The sequence below is a fragment of the Caretta caretta genome, chromosome 15 (genome assembly GCF_965140235.1).
Source record: "Caretta caretta isolate rCarCar2 chromosome 15, rCarCar1.hap1, whole genome shotgun sequence".
In the NCBI taxonomy this organism is placed as follows: Eukaryota; Metazoa; Chordata; order Testudines; family Cheloniidae; genus Caretta; species Caretta caretta.
This window is the reverse complement of record NC_134220.1, coordinates 25,724,455-25,748,507: the sequence shown is the minus strand read 5'-3', so window position 1 is coordinate 25,748,507 and position 24,053 is coordinate 25,724,455. Positions and strand designations below refer to the sequence as shown.

The 24,053-nt window shown below is 43.1% G+C and overlaps 2 protein-coding genes across 22 annotated transcripts in view; one reads left to right on the top strand and one right to left on the bottom strand.

Annotated features, from left to right (window-relative positions):
* The window catches only part of ARL6IP4 (ARF like GTPase 6 interacting protein 4), a 30,377-nt gene extending 22,273 nt beyond the window's left edge, over positions 1–8,104 (top strand). For all 3 annotated transcript variants that reach the window (XR_012665085.1, XM_048821479.2, XM_048821476.2), the window contains one exon: positions 6,757–8,104. Coding sequence is in view for 1 of the 3 variants with exons in the window: in XM_048821479.2 (XP_048677436.2) it covers positions 6,757–6,795 (39 nt within the window). In the remaining 2 variants the exon portion in view is untranslated. The remainder of the gene's footprint in view (positions 1–6,756) is intronic.
* The window catches only part of PITPNM2 (phosphatidylinositol transfer protein membrane associated 2), a 218,913-nt gene that overhangs the window by 10,496 nt on the left and 184,364 nt on the right, over positions 1–24,053 (bottom strand). For 11 of the 19 annotated variants that reach the window (XM_048821452.2, XM_048821451.2, XM_048821449.2 and 8 more), the window contains 7 exons: positions 23,287–23,436; positions 14,560–14,724; positions 10,256–10,468; positions 7,259–7,407; positions 2,434–2,550; positions 1,171–1,287; positions 741–889 (listed from right to left, as the gene is read on the bottom strand). In XM_048821452.2, the coding sequence (XP_048677409.1) occupies positions 741–889; positions 1,171–1,287; positions 2,434–2,550; positions 7,259–7,407; positions 10,256–10,468; positions 14,560–14,724; positions 23,287–23,436 (1,060 nt within the window). Of the gene's footprint in view, positions 1–740; positions 890–1,170; positions 1,288–2,433; positions 2,551–7,258; positions 7,408–10,255; positions 10,469–14,559; positions 14,725–23,286; positions 23,437–24,053 lie in introns of those variants that run through there. The other 8 variants (XM_048821462.2, XM_048821463.2, XM_048821454.2 and 5 more) reach the window with 7 other exon arrangements.

The window sequence follows — 24,053 nt, the reverse complement described above, 5'->3', positions numbered from 1 at the left end:
AGGTACCTATAAAATATCTTTAAAAATCTGCCCCAGTCATTAATGATACTACAGCGAGAGCCCCACAGAAAATGCCTATATGTTAGATGAATATAATTACAGTGACTTGGACTAGTGTTGTGGGGGGTTCCAGTTTTGGTGTGTTTCAATGCCTCTAGAGCAGATTTGCTCAGTTCACCAATGTCAAGACGCTTTTTGGCACTGCTCTCTCTGAAACCTGGTGATCCAAAAGTCAAGTGGGAGACTTTCTGCATTGTGCACCATCACTAATAACAAAGGCTCTGCCCTTAGGGGAACCTGGGCAAGTGCAAGTTTACAGTCTTCAAGGTGTGCGCAGCTGTACAGTTCCATTGAAGACAATGAAGTTGCACATCTGGAAAAGGAGGAAAAGTCTGGTCCAGCAATTGGAACTTAGTTAATAATGCTGATGATGATGCAGGAAGCAAAACAGAATACAGCTCTTTGTCCCATCACTGGTGTTGCAGGGTAACAAGAGTAAAATTGTTTTGTCTGTCAAGTCAGCAGATCAGACTCTGACGACACAATAGGGAGAAGAGCGGTTGATGAGAACATGCCACTTTTTAAACACAATCGTTTTTCAGGTAGAATTGCACTTGACCTGTTAACATTTATGTGGATTGTCTATCATGCAATCAGAGTAACCGAGAAGTGTCTACAGTCATATTTCAGAGGTTCCTGTCAAACTGGGGGCTAAGCCAAATGAGCCTGAAGCATAGCACCTGACCACCATCTTGACGGGATATACGCCAATCCCCAGACGCTTGTTCTCAGGGATAACGTAGGAAATCCGACCACTGCTGTTGCTGATTTCGGTGTCAAAGTAAATCCACACTCCAGATGGCGGCTGGGTCATGATGTGAATGTCCACCTGGGAGGCAAAGGAGGTTCAGGACTAAGTAACTTTCATACTAGACAGGATCCTAACCTGGCTCTGAACATGGCGTCCTCAAATCTCTCTCTAGCGTAATGCAATAGATAGGCTGGGCAGAGGGGGTTCTTAATGGACACAGGCAAAGGTGTTTGATTGTGCGGGTAACTGGACAGTTCTCTCTCTTAATGTTTACAGATACAAAAGGAGCATTGACCAGCAACTACCACTGCCTACATCTTCTGCTGTTTATGGGCAATTCACACTTAAGACAAATGTACCTTTTCCCCAGTGAGCGTGACCATATCTAACGGCCCATACATAAACCTTCCTGTCAAGGTCTGGGGTCCGTCTTCATTAGCGATGGCATCATTTATTCTGTGGTTGGCTGTGACATTCTGCAGATGTCAGGGGAAAAACAGAACAAACCTAGTTAGATTCCCAGCAGAACCTCATGGTTAATGCAGAGTTTACAGGAAAAAGCTGCTATAGTGATAGTAATGCCGAACGCATGGACAACCAGGAGTTTTTGGAGGAGTAATTTTCTTCTTATGACATCCTTTCTCTCCCCACACTATTATATATCTATATCTGTATTAAACAACACATTTTTAAAGGAAAAAAAGTATTGTACATTTAGGACAAGACTTTTAAAGGGCCTTCTGCACTTGGTCTCCGTTTTAGCTACAGTAATTTATGACCACATGATTTGCACCCACAATCAATTGTGGGTGTGGATCCTAATGCATTTGGCCAAGCAGTTGATGTCTGGGTGCAGTTAATTACCTAGTCATCTAAATGGTAGAATTTGCACCTACAGTTAATTGATCCTGGGCATTTTTTGAGAAGGGACCTCTACTTGGTTTCCCTGCTGCCACTCCTTACAGGAAAAATTTGTGTCTGCAAAAACGACGATTGTCCTTTGAAATTCTGGGCCTTTATGCATGCATATGCCATGATATCACACAAGGATACTGTCACTCTCTAGTAATACTACTCCAGACCCTTTGGGCACAAATACTGTGTAGTCAGTGACACAGAACATCTTGAAAATCTGATTCCTTGTGGTGCAAAATTCTGTATGTTGCACCTTCAAATTAGGAGGAAAAATTACTGTCAGCAGATTATTGCTGGCTAAACAAACGTCCCGCTCATGGAAATCAGAAAAGTTTCTTGTCCTCTGGATTCACGAACTCCAGGGAATGACAGTTACTGTACAGACAATTTAGGACACCAGGCTTTGAAACAATTCCGTCTCCTTTCTTGACCTACAGCCAACACTTAGTATTTTATATGGAGGAGACCTTGTTGCAGAGAGAGTGTCTGTCTCTTCCAGAAATCTATAACTGGGATATCTCACTGACACATACGATTACTGCAATGCAATCTCTCCACCCCCATGTAATTGTGGAGTCCATGAGCAGTAACAGAGTTGTACCCATACTGGTTAACTTTAATATTGTTTTTATTACAGGTCCAAATCTAGCCAAATCATATTTAACAGTAGTTTCCCTTGGAGAGACATGTAATAGAAACAGCATTACCCTTAGCTTCACATGCGTCCTCTTGCGCAGCCACTTCTCCCTGGGCTTTGAAGGAGTGAATACAGAGACCTCTTTTCCATCCAGTTCCAGAATGCTGGAGTTTTCGTGTCTCATCACCTAAGGAAAGAGCAGCCCTCATCAGCAACTCATTATGCACCTGGGCTAACACCCAAGAGCTACAGGAATTTCATAGTGAACACCTCCCTCCCCCCAGCTTTAGTATTTATTCCTCTCTGCTGTGTTTGCAAAGCATGTGATGGAATCGCAGCGTTTGCTGGGCGGGTGGCTTTATAGAATTTTGCCTGCAGGAAATTTACATTGTTAGCCGACAAGATTTTTCTGGCCTTCTCGTAACGGTACAATGTTCGTGACCTTTAGAGCCAGGAAAAGTTGTTGCCAGAGCTGAGTTAATATCATGTGGGATGAAGATATAAAAGGGAACCTTAAACGGAGATCATAAGTAGGCACATAGGAGGGCAAGTGTGAAAGCGTTTATTGGTGAAGCATGGTTAGAATAGAATGAGAGAGAGATGAAAAAGAAGCCGGAGGAAGCTAGAAAAAGCTGACGAGACAGGTGGAATGAGTCTGGGAAGAGTTAAGGAACAGAAAGAACTATAGGGGAGTTTAACAAGCTGTGAGTACAAAATGGAGCAAAGGCAACGAAGCACAGATGTTGATCACAGATACATAACTGCTAGGCTGCTAGTTTAACTCTCTTGGCTTCACTGGGCTTATACCAGGGATGGATTTTGTCCCAGATGTTCAATGAACACAAACTGAGAGGTTGTGGCACCCCAGACCCTGCTACTTCCTTGAGACCATGTCCAGAAAGATGCCCTTGGAAAATGCTCATTCAGCAAACACTACAGGGGAAGAACTTTGGCACTCAGGTACTTATAGAAAACTGCCTCTTCTGCAGGGAATCCTATGATTTGCAGCCACCGTCTTGCCTCACTGTGCTCCAGCCTTGCCTGCCTTCTTGCCAGGTCTTCAAGTCACATGCGCATTTCCAGTCATCATTTGCTTGCCATTTCAGTAATTCAGATCCATCGCTACCTGTTCCAACTGTGCTCGCTTGTCGGCATGTGTCATTTCCTCAGGCTTGTTCTTCCGAAGTATTCTCATCATCCCCTCCACTCCTACTAAGTCTGCCCTTAACTACACTGAGCAAGCCAGACCCTATGAGGGCTAAGATCCCAGCAGGCTTCCTGATTGGGCTGGAGTCAATCCCAGTTGCCTGTCATTTAGAGTTTCTACTTAAATACATTACACATGGCATTCTCCTGTCTTGCTTCTTGTGCTCCTCTCATTTTGATGAAGACATTAGGTATTGAGCCAGGTTCAGCACTGGGCCAGCAGTGTTCTGTGACGTAGGAGACCAGAGTTCAGGAGAGGAATGGGGCTTTGGCTCTCTGGGTCCATGGAGAAGTTCAAGCACATCATAAAAGTGTGATGTTTCTGCACTGGAATGGGGATGAATGGACTGATACAATGAGATTTGCAAAGTGTACGAACATTTCCTATGGTAAGCTCACTAGCCAACATTCGGGGACATCTGCTGGCTGGACCAAACGGCAGAGGGAAATGGGGTTATGTCCTGGGTTCACATTGCAGCTAGACTGTTCTTAGGTCAGTTGCAGAAGAGGTGAATCTTTCACAGAAAATAAAAAGGACTGGGCAGAGATATTGCACAGAGCATTTTGAATTGTACTATGATCAGATGTTTTTTTCCCCAGACCCTGCAAAGGTTGAAAGGGGCTCTGTCAAGTGAATAAACATATTTTAAAAACCTCACACATTCCCTTACGTGTTACCAGTAGTGCCATGTAGATTAAAACTGAAGCAATCTGATAGACCAGTTTACTTTGCAGAATTTAGACTGTTTCATTTTCCCATTTCACTCACAGCAAAACTAGACTGCTCATTTTCACCTCCTGGTTCTCCTAATCCACCTGCCCACCTCCACCTCACCCCCAATGCTATTGGGAATGAAAACCTAAGGGGATGAATAAAATAATGCCCATCACTGATGAGAAATTTAAATCATGAAAATGTTTCTGATCATATTTGGGTTTATTTGTTTTAATAAAGCCTCAGGGTTTGGGCCTAAATCTACTTGATAGCTTCCTTTTAACTTTGTCCAGAATGCCTTTCAATGAGGAGTAAAATCATGTCCCTATTATTAGCTTTCCAATGCTGGCATTCTAGGCTGTTGAAGAAGAAGAAAGGCAACACAGGGCCTTAAAAGAATAGGGAGGGGGGACTGAGGAAGATAGTGCTCTAGAAGCAGAGGTGGGGCAACAGAGAGAGACAAGGCTAAACAAACAGCCCTACAGAGACAGCCGCTGCTGAGCTCCAGGGGCTTTGAATGGATGGCAAGGATATTTTTCATGCCACAAGATGTAAAATCACACACTGCCTTATACAAACCTGTTTTCGTTGCATTCTGAGTAACTGGCTGGGCTATTTCTAAAACAAGATATTTTGTGTGTTAGACTCTTTAAGGCTCTGACATACACACATGGTTTCCCTCCTGCAGCCACTTAGGCAAAAGTTCCACATTGGAGCCTACTGTTCAAAATGAGGAGACACAGCATGTGAGTGCAACACTGGCCCACTGGGTTGGAAACTAGAGACAGGTCAGGGAATAAAAGGTCGAGATCGATTAATACTAGGGTACTACAGCCATCAGTGCTAACATCCCCATGGTTATGGAACCTACAGACAAACTTGGATGACAGCAACGAAAAAGAGTTTGCCAATAGAAGGCTATAAATAATGGAGAGCTGCAGTCAGATGTGCTGTAACAGAGATGGGGTAATTTAAACAGCTGAGCTAATACACAGCAAACCCAGGCCAATAGGCGGAGCTGGATCCTTCCCCGTGCTGAGGAGCTGCAGAGGGGAGGGTGCTAGTACTTCACTTATGCAGGTTCAAAGGTTTAGACTAAAAGGAGTCTAAGCATAAAATCAGGGTACTGGGATTAAATAATTATTCTCCATCCTTCAGCAGAGGGCTCCCTGGAATTTTTTCTGGCAGAAGGGACTAATGCAGCCAACACCAAAGTGGCCAGATCCCCTCTGAATGCTCCAGCACCATGCCACTGGCAATTCAGAATAAACAGGGGCAGAGCCAAAATGGATACAACTAGCTCGAGTTCAGCTAGTCTGTGGAGTGATGATCCTAGACTATCCCTTTGTACTGGGTGACCTGTTCTCTCGCTAGCGCCCGACAGAAGATGCACCAAATGAAAAGATGTTTCCAAATCCTTATCAGGGAAAGAACCTGGGGCAGGGAAAGGACGGAGAGAAGAGACTCCAGCCCACTGTGCATTTGGAAGGACAGGGCCAGCGGGTTGCAATCCACAGAAGCAGCCACCTCTCCGCTGTGATGAAAACGACAGAACGCATCTCTGCTTGAGTTTGAGAAATGAATGATGTTGGGCCATGGCAACATGGTCACGAGAGCAGCCCTTTGGGTTGGTGTGTTTTTTCTCTGCGGACTGCAATGTTTGTGTTGCAGCAAGGGATTGTTATGCTCTGACAATGCTCTGTGCTTTAAAGTTACATTGTCAACTTAATAATCCTGGCAAGAGTTTTCAAACCCTCGGGGGCTAAAGTTGGGCTTCTAAATCTATATTGAGACAACCAAAATTCACAGGGTTTAAGCACTTGCAGCTCCCACTGACTTCAGGGGGACTTGGGGTATTTAGGGTCTCTAAAAAAATCAGGCTACATTAATTTAGCTGCCTAAGCATAAATCTAGGAGCCCAACTTTAGGCCCCTGATTTGAATATACTGGCCCATATGTCACAAGCTAGCAAGTTTCTTCTTTAACTATTTATGTTTCTTGTTTACTCTTTGCATTTCTCTCCAGGTGGACAACGGCAATCAAGAAGAACGTGTCCCCCTTTAGTTCATCTTTGTTTTCACCTCCAGGGTCTTAGTGCTGCTATTTTGGGGTTTCATGCACTTCTGGGAAAACAACTATTTTCAATGTCTGTTTGTTTTTTGTTTTAAAGGGAAATATACCCACTGGATTTTAGAAAAAAAAATGTGATTTTGCAAAATTTAAACATGTGACCAAAGTTAAACAGACAGAATCCAAAATGTGATGGTCCAGAAACCATCATTTGTTATTTACCTAACCCTTTGAGAAGTAATTTGAACTGTGGTACCAAGTTCTGGATCTTGAAGCAAAAATCCATAGTCCTCAGGGTGTTTAAGTGTTAATTTGAGAGCCCAAATGGAGGACTGAACACTAATTTTAGCAATCCAAGTCTGAAACTTGTACAAACTTTTCCTTCTGTTTTATTCCATGTAGGCTTTGCACAGAGAGCTTCCCTTTGAGCTTCAGGTTTGAAAGGATTTAAAAATTCAAAGTAAAGTTCAATCCAAACATCACATGGTTTTTGCGTCAAAATCATGCAATGCTGCAAGACTATGATATGAAATGGGCCCAGATTGACTCCAAATGGTTCAGATCTTTAATGAACCTCTCTCCAAGAACCTGCTCCAGTAACAAAAGCCAGCACCAAGCAAGTCATGTGTGATTTGATAGTTTCCATGAAACATAGTGTTCCATGTGCATAGCAGTAAGTATTATTTCCAACGCAGCTGTATTTGACATAGCATGGGAAGGGAAAGAAGATGGAGTGGCAGTTGTGAAGCGTACATTTTTTCCTCCATTTGTATGGTGAGCCCCCATTAGTGTCAACAAAAGTTATTTTGGAGGGTGCAGCAAGGTGAAAATAGTCTCCAAAATATTTTCCAACAAAAGTTAGGCATAAGGGAGGAGAGAGAGAAGCATGAAATATTTATGGTACCTGTCTCAGCAGAAAGGAGACTACATCTGTCGATTCCCAGTAGCTTGCATGGAAGAGGTGTGGTAAGGCTACCGTCGGAAAGGCAGTCAGGGCATCAGGACAGTAAAGGGCATAGTCTATTCTTTTTGTTCCCCACCATCTGGCAGCAACTAATGAAAGAAAAGGCTTGTTAAAGAGAGAGGAGAGAGCTGTTTTAAATGTTAACCTTAGGCCATGGGTCCTTGCGCCGGGCAATTCCTTCCCCGTTGATTTTATTGTTAAGATGAAGCAAAATTTGAACAGGGCTCAAAAATATTAATGAGCCACCCAAGGATGGTACGAGGCACAGAGCATGACATCTCCTTTATTAAATCAAACAGGATGTCCCTGGAGGGGAGGCAGTAACTAGCCATTAATCCACACCCCAGGGGAATGTGAGACACAGATCAAAGGCTGGTGACTCCATGCCCAGCCAGGGTATTAGAGGCCATTAATAAATACCCTAGAGTCTCTTGTGAATACCAGAATAGCGATAATCAAAATAACTTTCAGATTAGATGGGGCATGTACATGTCATCAACCCTTCTGGGGAGGGCCAGTGGGTGGCCTCAGTGCAGGGTCACTGCCACTCACAGTGAGTTTGTGACAATGTGCTGATGCTGTGGTGATGGGGAACAAACAAATCTCTCCATCCGTACAGCAAAAATGAAATAGAAAGAGTCTCTGCTCTGGAGGTGGGACGGGGGAGAGCTATGGATGTGTCTATATACTGCAGCCATTCCCAGACCTGAAGAGCTCTGTGTAAGCTCAAAAGCTTGTCTCCCTCACCAACAGAAGTTGGTCCAATAAAAGCTGTTGTTTCACCCACCTTGTGTGTCTAATATCCTGGGACCGACACAGCCACAACAACACTGCACGCATATACCTGAGTCACTTTCAGCTCCATGGGCCTACTTTGAGCAGAGGCTAGCAGATGCTGCTAAAGGCAAAAAACTAAACAAACAGGATGTTTCCCTTTAACTTTCATGGAGGCACAAACCCTCTCAAACCCAGAGAGGTAAAATCCCATATTTTGTTATTAATATCAGAAGCCGAAGTGAACAATATAAAGGCAATGGAGCCACAGGTTAGTTGCTATGGAAAGACACAAGCAAAACACTAGGAAGGGGAAAGAGACTGGATTATGAGAAAGGCCCATGGTGATGCATTCATAATCACCACCACCATTCTGCAGGCTGCCAGCCTCCGGAGTGCTATTGAAGCAACTTGCTCAGCCTCTGCAGGCGTGAGTGTCTTCACAGCTAACCCCCCAGCCCAACAGGAGAACCAGCAAGGAGTCTGCAAACCCTGCAGCTCTCAGAACAGAGGCTCTGGTGAGCTTTGAGGACGGGGGCATTAAACGGTGGACGAATCTCCAGGCTTCATCAGCATCTACTCGGATGGGAGCTACAGAGGAAGCTGGGAGCTACAGGGTAATTTAAAAGCCAGCAGAAAAGTCAAGGACCTTATTTTAATACCAAGTCATTCCCTCTTCTAGCAGCAGAGCCACACTGCAGGGATACCAATGGGAGTGAGGTGGTGAAGTGGATGTGCTCAGTGGGGGCAGTTTACACACAGACCACCACCAAAACACAAGAAACAGCCAGTGAGATCCTTCAGCTAGACCAGAGAGTTCCCAACGTCTTCCCTGTAAAATGGACCCACATTCCCTCCCATGCCCCACCCCCACTGCCCAGATCCCACTCCCTAGTTTTGCTCTTCAGAATATTTCCTTCTGCAAGACCACAGTTTGAGACTCATCAGCAGCCCACAAGTGACACCTGGGGGGTCTGGGGGGTGGTCAGGGGACAAGGAGTGGTGGATGGGGCGGGAGTCCCGGGGGAGCCATCAGGGAGCAAGAAGCAGGTCAGATAGGAGGCGGGGGCCAGGCCACACCTGGCTGTTTGGGGAGACACAGCCTCCCCTAACCGTCCCTCCATACAATTTTGGAAACCCGATGTGGCCCTCAGGCCAAAAAGTTTGCCCACCCCTGTTCTAGATGCAGGCAGCCTTGAACTCCCACCTGCTTTGTGATGAAAAAGCAGCCACAGAAGGAGATAGAGACCCCAGAGCAGTGGTATTAGGAGGACTGGGGCTTGGACAAGGAGCTTGGGATTCTTTAAAATAGCTTTGCTGGTTCTCTTTAGACATTCTCCAATAAGGCACTAGACACAAAAATGAGACAGCCTGACATGGGAGGGGATGTGATAGCTGCCACCAAGCAGACACCTCATTTGAAAATCTGGGCCCAAGGGAAGAGTTGCCCACTCTTTCCACAAATGAGCAGACAACTTCTCTGCGGGATGTCCCAGCAGGAGCCAGAGCAGGATGATCTGAGCTATGGCGTTGGTATGTGCATACGCCCCTTGGTCCAGCAATGGCAGCTATGAACCATGCTTCCCCATGCCAACTAACCTGATTCTAGCAAGAATAATGGGCAGGAGGGGCTGCTGGCAGACAGAGTACAGGTGCTGCCTTTTCCAAGTATACGTGTGCCAGTTCGGTTACTCTGCTTTCCCTGCTCGGCACGGGATTTGACACGCAATGGCCACTTATACAGAGATTTTGACCTATCAAAAGACATGATATTTTGCTTGCTTTTCCAGCTATGGAATCACCAGTAAAGATCCAACTTTCCATTTCTCATGAAAGTCCTATCCTTGGTTAATTTCAGATTCTTTGTACAGAACAGCCAGGATTAATGCCTTTGTGTTAGGAAGAGATTGCAACAGGGGCTATGGGCCAGTGCGGTTGCTCCCACATCTCTCGTCTAAAAGAATTAGTGCCATCACCAGCTGTTGGCAGTGCTGCAGTTACTCTTTCAAGCAATACGAAAACAAGTATTTGTTAAATAGTGCTAAGTTTGCGAGGGCCTCTGGTGAAAGGAGAAAGCAAATAGATTTCCTCTGGAGAAGAGGACTGCCCTGGTTAGATGATGTAGGAGATTAGTTGGATGGATAAGTCCCCTCTCCAGAATACCTTTCTTGATGTCCAGATCTGGTATTTGTAGAATATAGTCCGGATCCCAACTTGATGGCCCTTCAAGCCTTCTTCCTAAATGATTCTGGGGTATTTCATGTTTACGTTGCCTATGTCTCTTGGGCGAGGCTTGGGTGGGGGATTTGTGAGGGAGGGCAAGTTGGGACAGAAAGCTAAATCCTCCTCTGGCATGGTTAAGATGATTTTTGTTTTCTAAAGGAACAAAATTAAAAAACAACAACACATACACACAAACAAAAATCCACACTTATTATCACAGCACGCACATGCAGAACACATCAGTTTTGTCCTCCAGCAATTAACATTGTGATGGAAAAGACACATGGATTAAAGAAACGAGATTGCGATCCCATGTGTAAGAACTATTATTTTGGAGTTGAAATTAAGCATTTACATCTATTTCCTTATAAAGAGATGAAGGCTGACCAACTGCCACCTTGAGTAGCCTGTCTTTATGGTGGAGATCTAAGGAGGTATACAGCTGGGAATCTTCTTTCCTCAACTCAATGGCTGCAAAGCTGCTGCCACAGTTGATAGGATGTTGCTTCTCCATGGGGAGGAGAGGTTAAGTCTGTGCATCCACAGACTTAGCTATCCTCCATCACTCTACAGTGCCATGCAGAGGGAACTCCCCAGGAAGCAGGGCTGTGGAATCCCATGTTGCGGATTCTCACTGGACTTCATGCAACGGAATCACAGTGGCTTGTTCCCAGCATCTGAAGCTGGCTCTGGAAGGGATAGAGAGATGGAAATGCATTTGGAAGGCCTAACTCAAGTGCTTGCTGAGGACGGGCCCTTTCACAATGAGACAAAGTCAGAACCTTCAGTGCTACATTTCTGGCTCTAGAGGCCATCTGTGCAGGAAGACAAAAATCATGTTGCAAACAGAAGTCTTAATAATCAAATAAACAGGGGTGGGGAGGTCAACTCTTCTATTCAGCAACACATGCAGAAGTGCCCCTGAAATGAAGTAGGGAAGTTAGTTTTAAGAGCGGGTATTTCAGTCCAATACAAAAGCACCAGCTTTCATCTGATGAGCTAGATTCTGCTTTCTCCATTAAACTCCATCAATCCCACTGAGGTCAGTGGGGTTATGTAGGCAGGAGCAAGGGCACAAATTGTTCCCACCTTCATATAATGAAGGCAGTTGGCAGTCTGAAGAGAGCTTGCCAAATCTGATGGTGTAACTTCATCAGAGCTGGTGGCTTAATGAATTTGACCCACACTACCTGCACAGCTTCACGTCCTCAGGGAAGGGAAATGTTGGATATTTACCCTAAGGCTTTATTCAGCTTGTCAACGCCTGAGGGCGGCAATCACCTCCTTCTGTGTTTGTGTAGCCCCTAGTGCACTGGGGCCCTGATCCTGACGGGGCCCTTGGGGTGCAACCATAAGATACATATTTAATAATCAACACTTTACCTTCCTGACTGGCTGAGCTCAGCAATTACCCCGGGGTGTGAAATGTGCACAAAACAAACGCCCTATAAGGAACCTTCTACACAGACAGATTAACATGTAGCAAGGCAGAACACATTTTACTGTGCAATCCCACTGTGTATTTTGTGTATTTGCTCTGATACGATAAACAAAATATCCTCTCCTTAAGAAAGGAAAACCCCATTTGTTGAAGTGCAGGTAGTTTATTCTTGCCACACACTGACATCTGGCCAAAGAAAACAAGAAGCTACTCAACCCCATTGTGACATATGCACAAAAATATTACAGGGCATAAACACAGGGTGCAGGCAGAAATGCTAGTCCTAATAATACTAGGAACGTATATATACTGCTTTTCATGGTCGAAGTACTTTAGATGCATTAACTGATTCATTGTCAAAACATGCCCATGAGGAGCGTAATATTATTATCCCTCTTTTACAGATGGGGAAACTGAGGCAGAGTGGTTCCATGACTTGCCCAAAGCTACAGAGGGAGACAGTATCGGAGACAGTATCAGAAACAGGAGGAGGATTTGGGAATTCCTGGTTCCCAATCCTGCACACAGACCACGCACTGCACTTGGCCGAGGGCTCTGAGGCGGTACGTGCACATATCCAGAAGAGCAGGTGCCCCCCTTTGTTTGTTGTCTAAAGCTGGGATTGTCAAAGATGCAGAAGGGAGTTCGGCAGATTTCAACGGGAGTCAGGAACCTACAAGCCTTGGGCTCTGTTGAACGTCCCACCCTACAGATTTTATTTCACATTATGATTATCTCACCTATATTTACCTCAAGAGGAACTAAAAACCTTACTGTTTACTTATAAACGTAATAGTTCAAAGCCCAGTGGTCCACTAAAGGTGACATGCGCAAGGTATTTTTTAAAACTGGGATTGTGCCTTTAGGGTTTTTGGCTTCCTTCCAGGTTCTCAAAGTTTTTTTGTTTTTTAAAAATTCTGTGTGGGTTGTTGCCTTAGAAGTATCAGGGACATCAGTGTTGGGGTGGGTCTAGCTGTTCTGGCTGATTTGTTTGGGGTCTCAGAGAATGTCGATTGTTAACACTTACACCTTAATAGAGAGGAGGAAGAGAGTGAATTTTTAGCAAAGGCTGCCTTTTTCCAAAAGATTTCTTAGTCATTGAAGTTAAATGGCCCTTGACAAAAATGTTTTTTAACTCAATCTGACTAAAAACCACTTCCACAATCAGTTGCTCAGCTTTGGTTCTTATAATGTCATCATTTTGCTAATTCTCTAGTCACCAGAGTCCTCCGGGCAAGATATGAGCTGAATTTCTAATGTGTAAACCAAACAAGAAAAACTTCAGTTTTTGTCCCCCAGACTTTTTTTAAAAAACAGAAAGCAGCCAAAACAAAGGGGAGGGGGACACACACCCATTTTTTTCTCCTTTGCACATTACCTTTAAATAATATGTGATGGGCCACCTGTCAGATCTTACATTATTTATCTAAAAGTGCTGATTATGTACCAGTTGCATAGACCACAATTATCAATTGAAGACTAGACGTACCATTTGATTCCTTAATGATGCACAGGGGCCAATGGTTGTTCAAGGTTATCAATTATCTTTTATACATGAACAACTTTTGCCCATAATCACTCCAACATGCATAATATAGTGGCAGCCCACTGTATTATAATTGTAGGCATCTGTTCTTCCTAAGGGTGCATTAACAATATGTCATTGACAATGATAAAATTGGGCTTAGGTGGAATAGTTTCAACTTCTTATTAATCATTGAAAACAACCTCAGACAAGCAACTACATTCGTTATCCTCCCTCACTGCAAGGCTCCCAGCTACAAGCAGAGACTGACTCTTGCCATCAAATTCAGATATGGGATTTGAACAGCCCCAGACATTCTGGTTCAGCCCCACTTCCAGTGATAAAGTTAGCCTGTCTAAGTCTTCAGCAATGTTTGACTCCTCATTGCAGGAATTCATGTAAACCTTATAGGGCTCAAATCCTACCTATTCCAATCCGACCTGTGGAAGCCCCTGTTAATGCGGGTGCACTGTATTTCAAGAGAATACATTTAAACAAAACATGCAACTATTGTAACGAGAAGTTAAGAGGACAAACAGCCCGATGATTCACCCATGAATATCTGGAATAAGGGACCTCCATTTCTGCAGACATCAGTTTCAAAGGTGCAAATTATATGAGTTTTCCCATGGGGGGGGGGGGGGGGGGAAGTCTGTCAAACTATTGCATTCACACCCCAATTCCAAAGGACAGGTGAGTCTAACACAAATACAACAAGTTATTGCATTGATATAGATAAAAATAAATAGGAACACCAGACTCTGAGATGCAAGTATGTATATTCTTCTTGATATTCAGGCAGGGATCAGCTTTACAATGGATCAGAGAGCTACATCTTTTGCAATAGACAAAGAAGCGGTTTTCCTTTAACAAGGAGCAAAATGCTTTTCAAAGAAGACCCTTGACCATGCAGTCTGATGTTCTGTGCTGCTATTATTAGACTTAATTAAGCAAGCAATAGGGGAGGACTGGAGGGTGTTATGGTTGACCCTGACCAGGAAACACTCTCAACAGCAGGAAATACCCTCAGTGTCCTGTTCTCCCCAACCCTTTGTATCTGACAACACTGCACAGCATAGAGTTTGAAGGATCATAGAGCAATTCAGTGGCTAACTCCAAACCAGGCTATATATTAAACACACACACACACACACGCAAAATAAAGACAGAGAGAAGAGTTCTATGGGTCTGTCCTATACATTGAGGTCAGCCTGGTGTGTGGTGCTGCTACTTTAGTTCTACAGTGAGAAGAAATCTCGGAGGGTGCGAAACACTTACTGTTAGCTATGTTGGAAGCAGTGTAACTGTCTGCCATTCCTGAGACCTGGCTGGCAATGCTGATCTCACTGGCCCTCCGGAATCCCCTGAACTGAGGGGTTGTAATGGGGGTGGAAAGGGACGCATTTTCCATGACGACTGCACCATGAGACTGAACAACATCTGCTATGAAGTTGAAACAGGGAAATCAAAATATTAGACCAACAGACAGAGACCAGGCAAGACGAAATCAAGAGGAGAAAAGGAGGCAAACAAGGCAAGGATTGGCTTTCAAATGCAAAACCTTTCAAACCAATTGGAAGGAAAACACATTTCATCTCAGCTCTATTTTGAAAAGAAAGAAAACACCAGAGCAGGCAAAAGGAGAGTTGGCATCTAGCATCTCATTGTCCGATTGAGAAAAGCAAAAGAATCAGTTTAAACCAAACCAAATCAGGATAGGTTTGCTTGAGCAGCAAGAATAGAAACGTGTCATGCAGACCCATGTGAATATATACAGCTATATATATTCACATTTAGCCAGAACAATGGGGGGAAGGGGCGGAAGGTAAAAAACTTAATTTGGGAGATACTGGTTTTATAGCATCTTTTAAACTAAAGGGGAAAGTTTCAAGGAGAGATATTGTCATGCCAGGGTGGTCCTCATGTTGGACTTGTATTTCAGGTGCGTTTACATTGCAATCCAAGGTGTGATTGCAGCTCAGGCAGACATACCCAGGCTAGTTTCAACCTACATAGCCCGGCTAACAGCAACAAAGACACAGCGGCATGGGTTTGAACGTGGGCTGTACAAGCCCACCCGAAACCTTGGGTATGTACTAGCGTTGCTAGCCTGTGCCAGGATTTGTTCCACTGTTTCTGATATTTTTAGCTGTGCTAGCTAGATTAAAGCTAGTGTGGGGCTGCCTACTCACACTGCAATCACATCGCTGGCTGCGGTGTAGGCATACCCTTAGTTGCTGAAAAAATACAGCCACAGTTTGTGAAACTGAAGGCCTCCAGTTAGGCTCCTAACTCCATATTTAGCCTTCTCAGTAAAAGAAGCCTGGGTGTTGAGCACTCAAATTTCCCTTTAATTTAAATGAGATTTGGGGGCGTTCAGCCTGTTTGAAAATCAGGCCATTTTTATTTAGGTGCCTAAAATCTGGATTTAGGAGCCCAACTTTAGGCCCCCAGGCTTGAAAAGTTTGGCCTTATCCTTCAGGAAGTAAACACGAGGGGAACGAGGAGTAAAAATCACACTCAGATGGAGTGAGTGTGTGTGTACGTATGTATTATTAGTGGGAAATTAGTTCTATAATGCATGTAACTGAGAAACTGTGAGGTTTATGTGGATCTATTGGGCAATCCTGTTTTTCTGTGGGGAAAAACTATACATTAAAACCACATTTTAAAGCATGGGGAAGGCAGTGTTACCTAGTAGCTAGCACAACAGATTGGGAATGAAGGTGACTCCTGGGTTCTTTTCCCAGCTGTACCACTGATTTGCTGTGACTCACTCAAAGCCACACTCAGCTTTTGTGTCTGATTCTCCTACCTGATCATTTGCTTATAACAATACCTACCCACCCTACAGAGGTATTGCAAGGCAGAATTAATTAATGTCTGTGATGCACACGGAGATCCTCAATTTAAAGAAACTATGTCCTGTAAGTGCAAGATATCTAATGGAATGCAAAGCTGACATGGCAATCAAGCAGGTGAGTTTGCACTTTTATCTAAAGTTCTATACTGCTGCTCATCACTGTAGAATCAGAATATCGGCATCTGAACTTGATTCACATCTATCAACCAATTTTGTGCAAGCAGGCACAAAACACCAAAACAAGGAGGAAAATGCCTCTCTCTGGCAACAAAAGTCAGCTGTAAATTAGGGCTGTCAAGTGATTAGGGCTGTTAATCATGATTAATCACACCATTAAACAATAATAGAATACCATTTATTTAAATATTTTGATTTTTTCCACATTTTCAAATATATTGATTTTAATTACAACACAGAATACAAAGTGTACAGTGCTCACTTTATATTTATTTTTGGTTATAAATATTTGCACTGTAAAAAACAAAAGAAATAGCATTTTTAATTCACCTAATACAAGTACTGTAGTGCAATCTCTTTATCTTTACAGTTGAACTTACAAATGTAGACTTATGTACAAAAAAACCCTGCATTCAAAAATAAAACAATATAAAACTTTAGAAACTACTAGTCCACTCAGTCCTATCTCTTGTTCAGCCAATCACTCAGACAAACAGGTCTGTTTTCATTTGTGGGAGATAATGCTGCCTGTTTCATGTGCTAAAGATTCATATGTCCCTTTATATTTCAACCACCATTCCAGAGGACATGCGTCCATGCTGATGATGGCTTCTGCTCGATAACAATCCAAAGCAATGAAGACTGATGCATGTTCAATTTCATCATCTGAGTCAGATGCCACCAGCAGAAGGCTGATTTTCTTTTTTGGTGGTTCGGGTTCTGTAGTTCCTACATCAGAATGTTGCTCTTTTAAGACTTCTGAAAGCAAGCTCCACATCTTGTCCCTCTCAGATTTTCGAAGGCACTTCCGATTCTTAAACCTTGGGTTGCGTGCTGTAGCTATCTTTAGAAATCTCACATTGGTACCTTCTTTGCGTTTTGTCAAATCTGCAGCGAAAGTGTTCTTAAAATGAACAACATGTGCTGAGTCATCATCTGAGACTACTGTAACATGAAATATATGGCAGAATGTGGGTAAAATAGAGCCGGAGACAAACAATTCTCTCCCAAGGAGTTGAGTCACAAATTTAATTAATGTATTCTTTTTTTAACTAGCGTCATCAGCATGGAAGTATGTCCTCTGGAATGGTGGCTGAAGCATGAAGGGGCATACGAATGTTTAGCTTATCTGGGACGTAATACCTTGCAATGCCGGCTATGAAAGTCCCGTGAGAATGCTTGTTCTCACTTTCTGGTGACATTGTAAATAAGAAGTGGGCAGCATTATCTCCTGTAAATGTAAACAAATCTGTTTGTCTTAGTGATTGGCTGAACAAGAAGTAGGACTGAGTGGACTTGTAGGCTCTAAAGTTTTGCATTGGTTTTGTTTTTGAGTGCAGTTATGTAACAAAAAAAATCTACATTTGTAAGTTGCACTTTCACGATAAAGAGGTTGCACTACAGTACTTGTATGAGGTGAACTGAAAAATACTATTTCTTTTATCATTTTTACAATTCAAATATTTGTAATAAAAATAATATAAAGTGAGCAGTGTACACTTTGTATTCTGTGTTGTAACTGAAATCAATATATTTGAAAATGTAGAAAAACATTCAAAAATATTTAATAAATTTCAATTTTAGTATTCTTTTGTTTAACAGTGCAATTAAAAATTCGATTAATTGCAATTAATTTTTTAAATCGCGATTAATTTTTTTTAGTTAATCGCATGAGTTAACTGCTATCAATCAACAGTCCTACTGTAAATTATTTATTTCAGCTGTGTGGGAAATGATCTAACTGGAAATTAAATATCCTTGGATGAGGTCAGTCTGGCGTTGTATTAGCAAGTGCACAAATGAGTCATCTAAATATTGATCCAAGAAGCCCATATGCCTAGTGCTGCTGACTTGCTAACTGGAACTTCAAACATTTGTGCTTTCTTAGATACCTGTAGACTCTGGCATACAAATGACGTGAACTACGCTGTTCTGATGGGAAAGAGAATGGTTGAAACCAGTAGAACCGTGGAGTTAAATGTTGGTAAAATCAGTTCAATGCTCTTCAGGAAAAAAAAGGCTACTAGCTGATCAACTTAAAGCCATATGGACTGCCAGTGCCTAGGGCCCAGTTGGAGTCTGACCCTGACACTTTGTGTTTCATACACTGTATGAGTTAAGCCTGAAAGGCCTCTGCTAGTGTCACCCTCTCCTCTGATGTATGCTCCCCTCACTTCCCTCCTCTTTCCATTTTCCCTTGAGCTGCCTGCTATCAAGGTTGCTGCACAGCGTCTGTATTGCAGCATGTCTCACCGTGCCACGCTTTGCAGCAGTCTCATGCTCCTACTGGCACTTCCTTCAATAAAAGTTTTACAGAAAGGAAACACACTGAAGCCACATTCCAAAAAGGGGTACAAGTCAAGTGTGGGAGCTGATTACAGTTCCGAACTGAATGGAGATCTGGCGTGGTCCAGTGGACAGGGATGCTGAAGTGGGACACACGTGTCATGGGACACACAATCTAACAGATTACAATCTAATATTTCCAGCTCTGACACTAATCTGCTGTGTGAACCTGAGCATGTCACTTCCCCTTTCTGCACCGGTTTCTCCTCCTAGCTTTTGTCTGGCCTTATCTATTAGATTGTAAGTGCTCTGGGTCAGGGGCTGCCTCTTACCATGTGTTTCTACAGGGCCAACAGCCCTCCTATAACACAGAGTGATACAGTATCAGGGCCTGGAACTTGTGTGATGGGAACAGCTCTCCATTAAGTCAGCAGACACACGGCAGGGCTCAGCTGTACGACCCCTCGGACTCAGAGACTTTATCCTGACTCGGAAAAGCGTAGAGTTTAGGTTGGGCTCAGCTAATGTGCTAGCTAAGCCTGACCTTTTGTCCTAGTGTAGATATAGTGTAACATCCTGAGCTCAATTGCTTGAGCTGCAGCCTAGCTAAATAATTTAATTTCAAGATCTTACCTTGCACCTACACTAGGGGGGAAAAGGTCGAGTTCAGTTTGGGCCTAGCTAGCACGTTTTAGCTATACCCAGCCTAAATTCAACCATTTTTCCTAGTGAACACCAGGCCAGAGAGGTGGATCCTATTAAAGTCTCCACACTCTATCCTCAGTGGCATTTGTACAGCTCCCTATTGAGCTACCTGCATGGTGAACCTCCATGCCTCACAGGATGAGGCCCACAATCAAAGGTGTGCGGAGAAAGCATGGACGGAAGCCTATTTTCAGGAGGTTTTGCCAGGCTGTAAAAATTTACAGAATTGCTGCAGCAAAACAGACTACTGATCAGACTCATGATCCAGCATGTCTGATATCCTGACTCCTAAACCAATGACAGATGCCTCAAAGGAAATTACTTAACTCCCAAGGCACGCACAATGGGTTTGGGGGGCAGGGAGGCACTTTTCTTCCTATCCCAACTGCAGCCAGCAGCAATAGGGAGCAAGGACTAACTTCAACCATGCCAGCACAAGAGCTGTGGTGGTGACAGTGCTGCAGCGCTTGTGTAGCTCAAAAGCTACCTAGTAAGAATGCTCCAAAATGGCAGCCACTTGGCATTTGATGTTGCTGACTTTTACAATATCTGTTTTTTTTCTCAGAGCCCCAGCTGCTGGAATCAGAGATTGCAGGAGAATCTCATCTTTCATGTAACATAAAAAAGCAGGTATCAGAGGGGTAGCTGTGTTAATCTGGATCTGTAAAAGTGGTAGAGGGTCTTGCCGATAAAAAAGCAAGTATTCTCCACAACCAGGAGGGCAAGAAAGCTGGGAAACATGAAGTGAGGCCACACTAAAGGCTTACAAATCAGGATACAAATTTTAAAACAAATTATGAAAAGAAAAATTTCATGATATGTAAATCAATCATTATTTTTGGGATCTGACTCATGATTTTTTGAATGCTTGGAGGTTGGCAATACTGGGTCTGAAGCAGGAAGATCGACAGTCCTTTTGATATTGTCCTAGCTGATGTCACCACAGACTATTCTCATTCATATAAATATCTAAGTTTTTTTTAATGTTACACTACACTATTGAGCTTAACACTCTACATGCAGATAAAGGGAGTCTATTGGCTCTGACAGCAATGCTCCCTCACACAGCCTTAATTATATCTGCTTTCATATTTTCTTAAACCTCCAGAATCTCTCCCTTTTTTAGTGCACAGAGCCCCCCCTTTTCAAACCATGAGCCCTCAATTCTATAACAGAGAGCTGTTTTCAGGGAAAATACGGGACAGGAAACATAAGAGATGAAAATGTGTCTCCTGCTAATAATAGCCCACCTTGATTAATTGGTCTTGATTAATTGGTTAATTAATCAGTTGGTATGGCAACACCCATTTTTTCATGTTCTCTGTGTATATTATATCTTCCTACTGTATTTTCCACAGCATGCATCCGATGAAGTGGGTTTTAGCCCACGAAAGCTTATTCCCAAATAAATTTGTTAGTCTCTAAGGTGCCACAAGTACTCCTCGGTTTTTTTGCTGATACAGACTAACATGGCTACCACTCTGAAACCTAGAAAACATAGCCATCTCAATTTACCCCTTCTGTCAAGTATTCCAAAATCCCAAATCTATATCAAAAGTGATTTGCAAATTAAACCCTAGGCTGTTCAATATAGGACCTCATTTACTCACACAAATGACTGGGAGATTCACTGCATTACAAATCACTCAGTATAAATTATTAAAATTTTGCACACAGTTTTAAAAAAGTAAGGATAATGCAGCAACAAAAGGTCATACTTTAATTTAACTTGATGGGTGCAATTTATTTCTAAATAAAATAACTAACTGTGTGCTAAGGCCAATGTTTTCAAACTGGGGAGTTTAAAATTAGATGCATAAGTAACTATAATGGGAGTAGTAGGTGACAAGCTCCTTGGAAAATCAGGCCACTTATTTAGGTCTCTAGATACAGATTTAGGTCCGTTTGACTATGCTGGCCTAAATGCACTTTGTGTGGGAAAGATTTGATAGTGTGTTTTGTTTGAGTAACGAAGACTTAGAAACTGGAGATCTCAAACTGTAGCACCATCTCTGCTAGTAGATCTTTGCTAAGAAGTTGTGGGAAGTTACCTTTGTGTGTGTGAATTACAGAGTGTGTAGATCAGTGCAGCGTGAATAAGTAAAGTTCTCATGTAGGTCCAAAGTGATCAAAGGGTGGGGAGAGAAGAAAATCCTTTCCTCTCCCAACTCTGGAGCTTTAATACATATTCAAATGCCGCACCTCTTCATTTTAAGGCTTATTTTTCAGTGCGTTCAGTTATTGCTTCCCACCAAATGACCAGCATCGGGCTATCTAATACATCAGTGGCATTGAGTTAAGCTCCTGGGGTGTCAGGGTTGCATGCCATCAGGCAACAGGCTGTTTCAATGCAGCATGGTACCCTGCAAAGGAATACATAGGCTGCATTGTGGCATTGAAGCAAGGAGCTCTTCAGCAGTTAAAACAAAAAATTGGGGTGGCATTTTAAATGCTCGGCATTGACCTAACTCTGCTCCCACTGAAGTCAGTGGCCAATGCCGAGAGCTTCAGAAAATCCCACCCTTAACTTCAACAGCAACAGAAAAAGAGGCTGAAATGCCTTTTTATTAGTCCTGAAAATTCGTCTGCAGCCCCACTGGCAGAGTCAGATATGGGCACAACTAGGCCACAGGACACTCTGGAGATGATGGGAGAAGAGTTTTTTGTATGCCTAGTCATGGTCAGTCAGCTAACATGGGATGAAGGCTAAGTGACCCTGCACCAGTGGAGTGGGAAGCAATGGTAGGAAATACCGTCATGTCCTTTCGCCCGCCCTTCCTAGAGAACACTCGGGGAGAGAATCTCAAAAGGCACAAGTGGCAATTGGGCACCTAACATCCATCTGTAGCTTTGAGAATCTCTCCCTGTGTCATCGTCTATTCAGTGTAACCAATGGGAGGTGCTGCTGTTCTGAAATTACCAATCAGCACAATGGGGTTACTCAGACCAATAAGAGCTGACTGACATGAGTAAGGGCTGCAGGATCAGGCTCTCCAGGGGGCATATTTAAAAGGGGTGGGAAGAATAAAAAAAAATATATAGGAGAAAATAAATAAAGCTGAAAGTCTCATTAACTTGCAGATGTGGTATCAGCTATAATCGAGAAAAATATAGCCATGCAGCATTTTTGATAGCAACAAAAACTAAACTTGTTTTTTAAGCAGCAATTATTTGAGAAATCAAATAAAAAACACCTTTGGGTCATGAAAGCTTTGTCCACTGTGTTTAGATGATGCAAAATTAGTGACTAAATACAAGATGTGCACCTTTGATCTGGTCACTTTCGGGTACAGACATACAATGTAGAGTATTTGTGGCACCTTAGAGACTAACCAATTTATTTGAGCATGAGCTTTCGTGAGCTACAGCTCACTTCATCAGATGTAGCTGTAGCTCACGAAAGCTCATGCTCAAATAAATTGGTTAGTCTCTAAGGTGCCACAAGTCCTCCTTTTCTTTTTGCGAATACAGACTAACACGGCTGTTCCTCTGAAATGTAGAGTATGTTATTCTGTAGTTAGGTGCTGACTTGCACTGTCAAACTTTGTGTACTGCAAGCAAAAACCATGTGTCAGTTTCAGTGGCAGATTCTGTACACTGCATAAACTGTAACAGCACAGAAGGCCTCAAGCAAAAGCAAAGCAAGCATGGGGGCCCAGAGCCTTTCGGTCATTCGATGCCTCTCCAGTAGCTCGACAAGAGGAAAAGCAAACTCATTGTCTGGCCCCAATCTCCCCTTCCAGCATTAGCAGCAGAAGGGGAGACAACTCACAGCTCAGTTTCCACCACCCCCTGTCAGTGGCTTTTGGTCCCATTCTTGCTTGGGGCCCAAAAATACATGGTTATGCAGGTACTTCACATGTCATATTCAGGTACACAGTGCAAAGCTTTCAGCCCCACGAGGTGGAAGACCATTCTCCAAGGAGCACCCCAAGTACACAACACAAGACACTAGAAAAGGGTAGGTTACACACACTCAGCAAAAACGGCATTTTTATTGGAAACATCTTGCCAATTCAGAACAGGAACAGGTATACTGGTTTCCATGAAGCTGTCCTGGTGCTGGAGAGCAACCAATGGGCTGCTTTCCACAAGGAGGATGGGGTTGTTCTGGACTGTCTCAACTAGAAGCAGATGGGGAAGAAAACAAAAGGACAAGAACAACCAACATGTGGCCACAAACTGTAAAACATACAAACAACTACAATCAAACACTCGCAACTACAGTTCAGGGTCTTCTATAAAGGACCAACCTTCAATTAGAGGAATAGAAGCTAATACAGATGGCCTTCCAAATAAGCCTAAATTCAGTGCCTTACTAGTTAAAACAGTTATAAAGTCAGAAGAAAGCACAGGAATGGCAATTTTGCAACAAAAGAAAAGGAAATCCTCCAATGTAGCTTTTCAAAATGATCACTGATCATAATTTTACGGTATATATAATGGAATCTTCTTAAAGTGAGAAAATTATTCCCCCAAACAAGTGGAGATTTACTTCAATAAGATTTTAAATTTGCACACTGAGATACACTGAGATAATCAGGGACTTGCATTTGATTTCACTATGAATGGAGTTCACTATAGACAAGTTTGTTAGGCTGAAAGAGGTCTCCAACTGCTGGCTTACATATGGGTAGATTACAAGAATTGAAAATGGGCTTTCTGAGCACTGCCCCCTTATTTGAGCCATTTGCATGGGCAAAATATGCAGCAGCAGTTCAACAGAATGTGCCGTGCATAG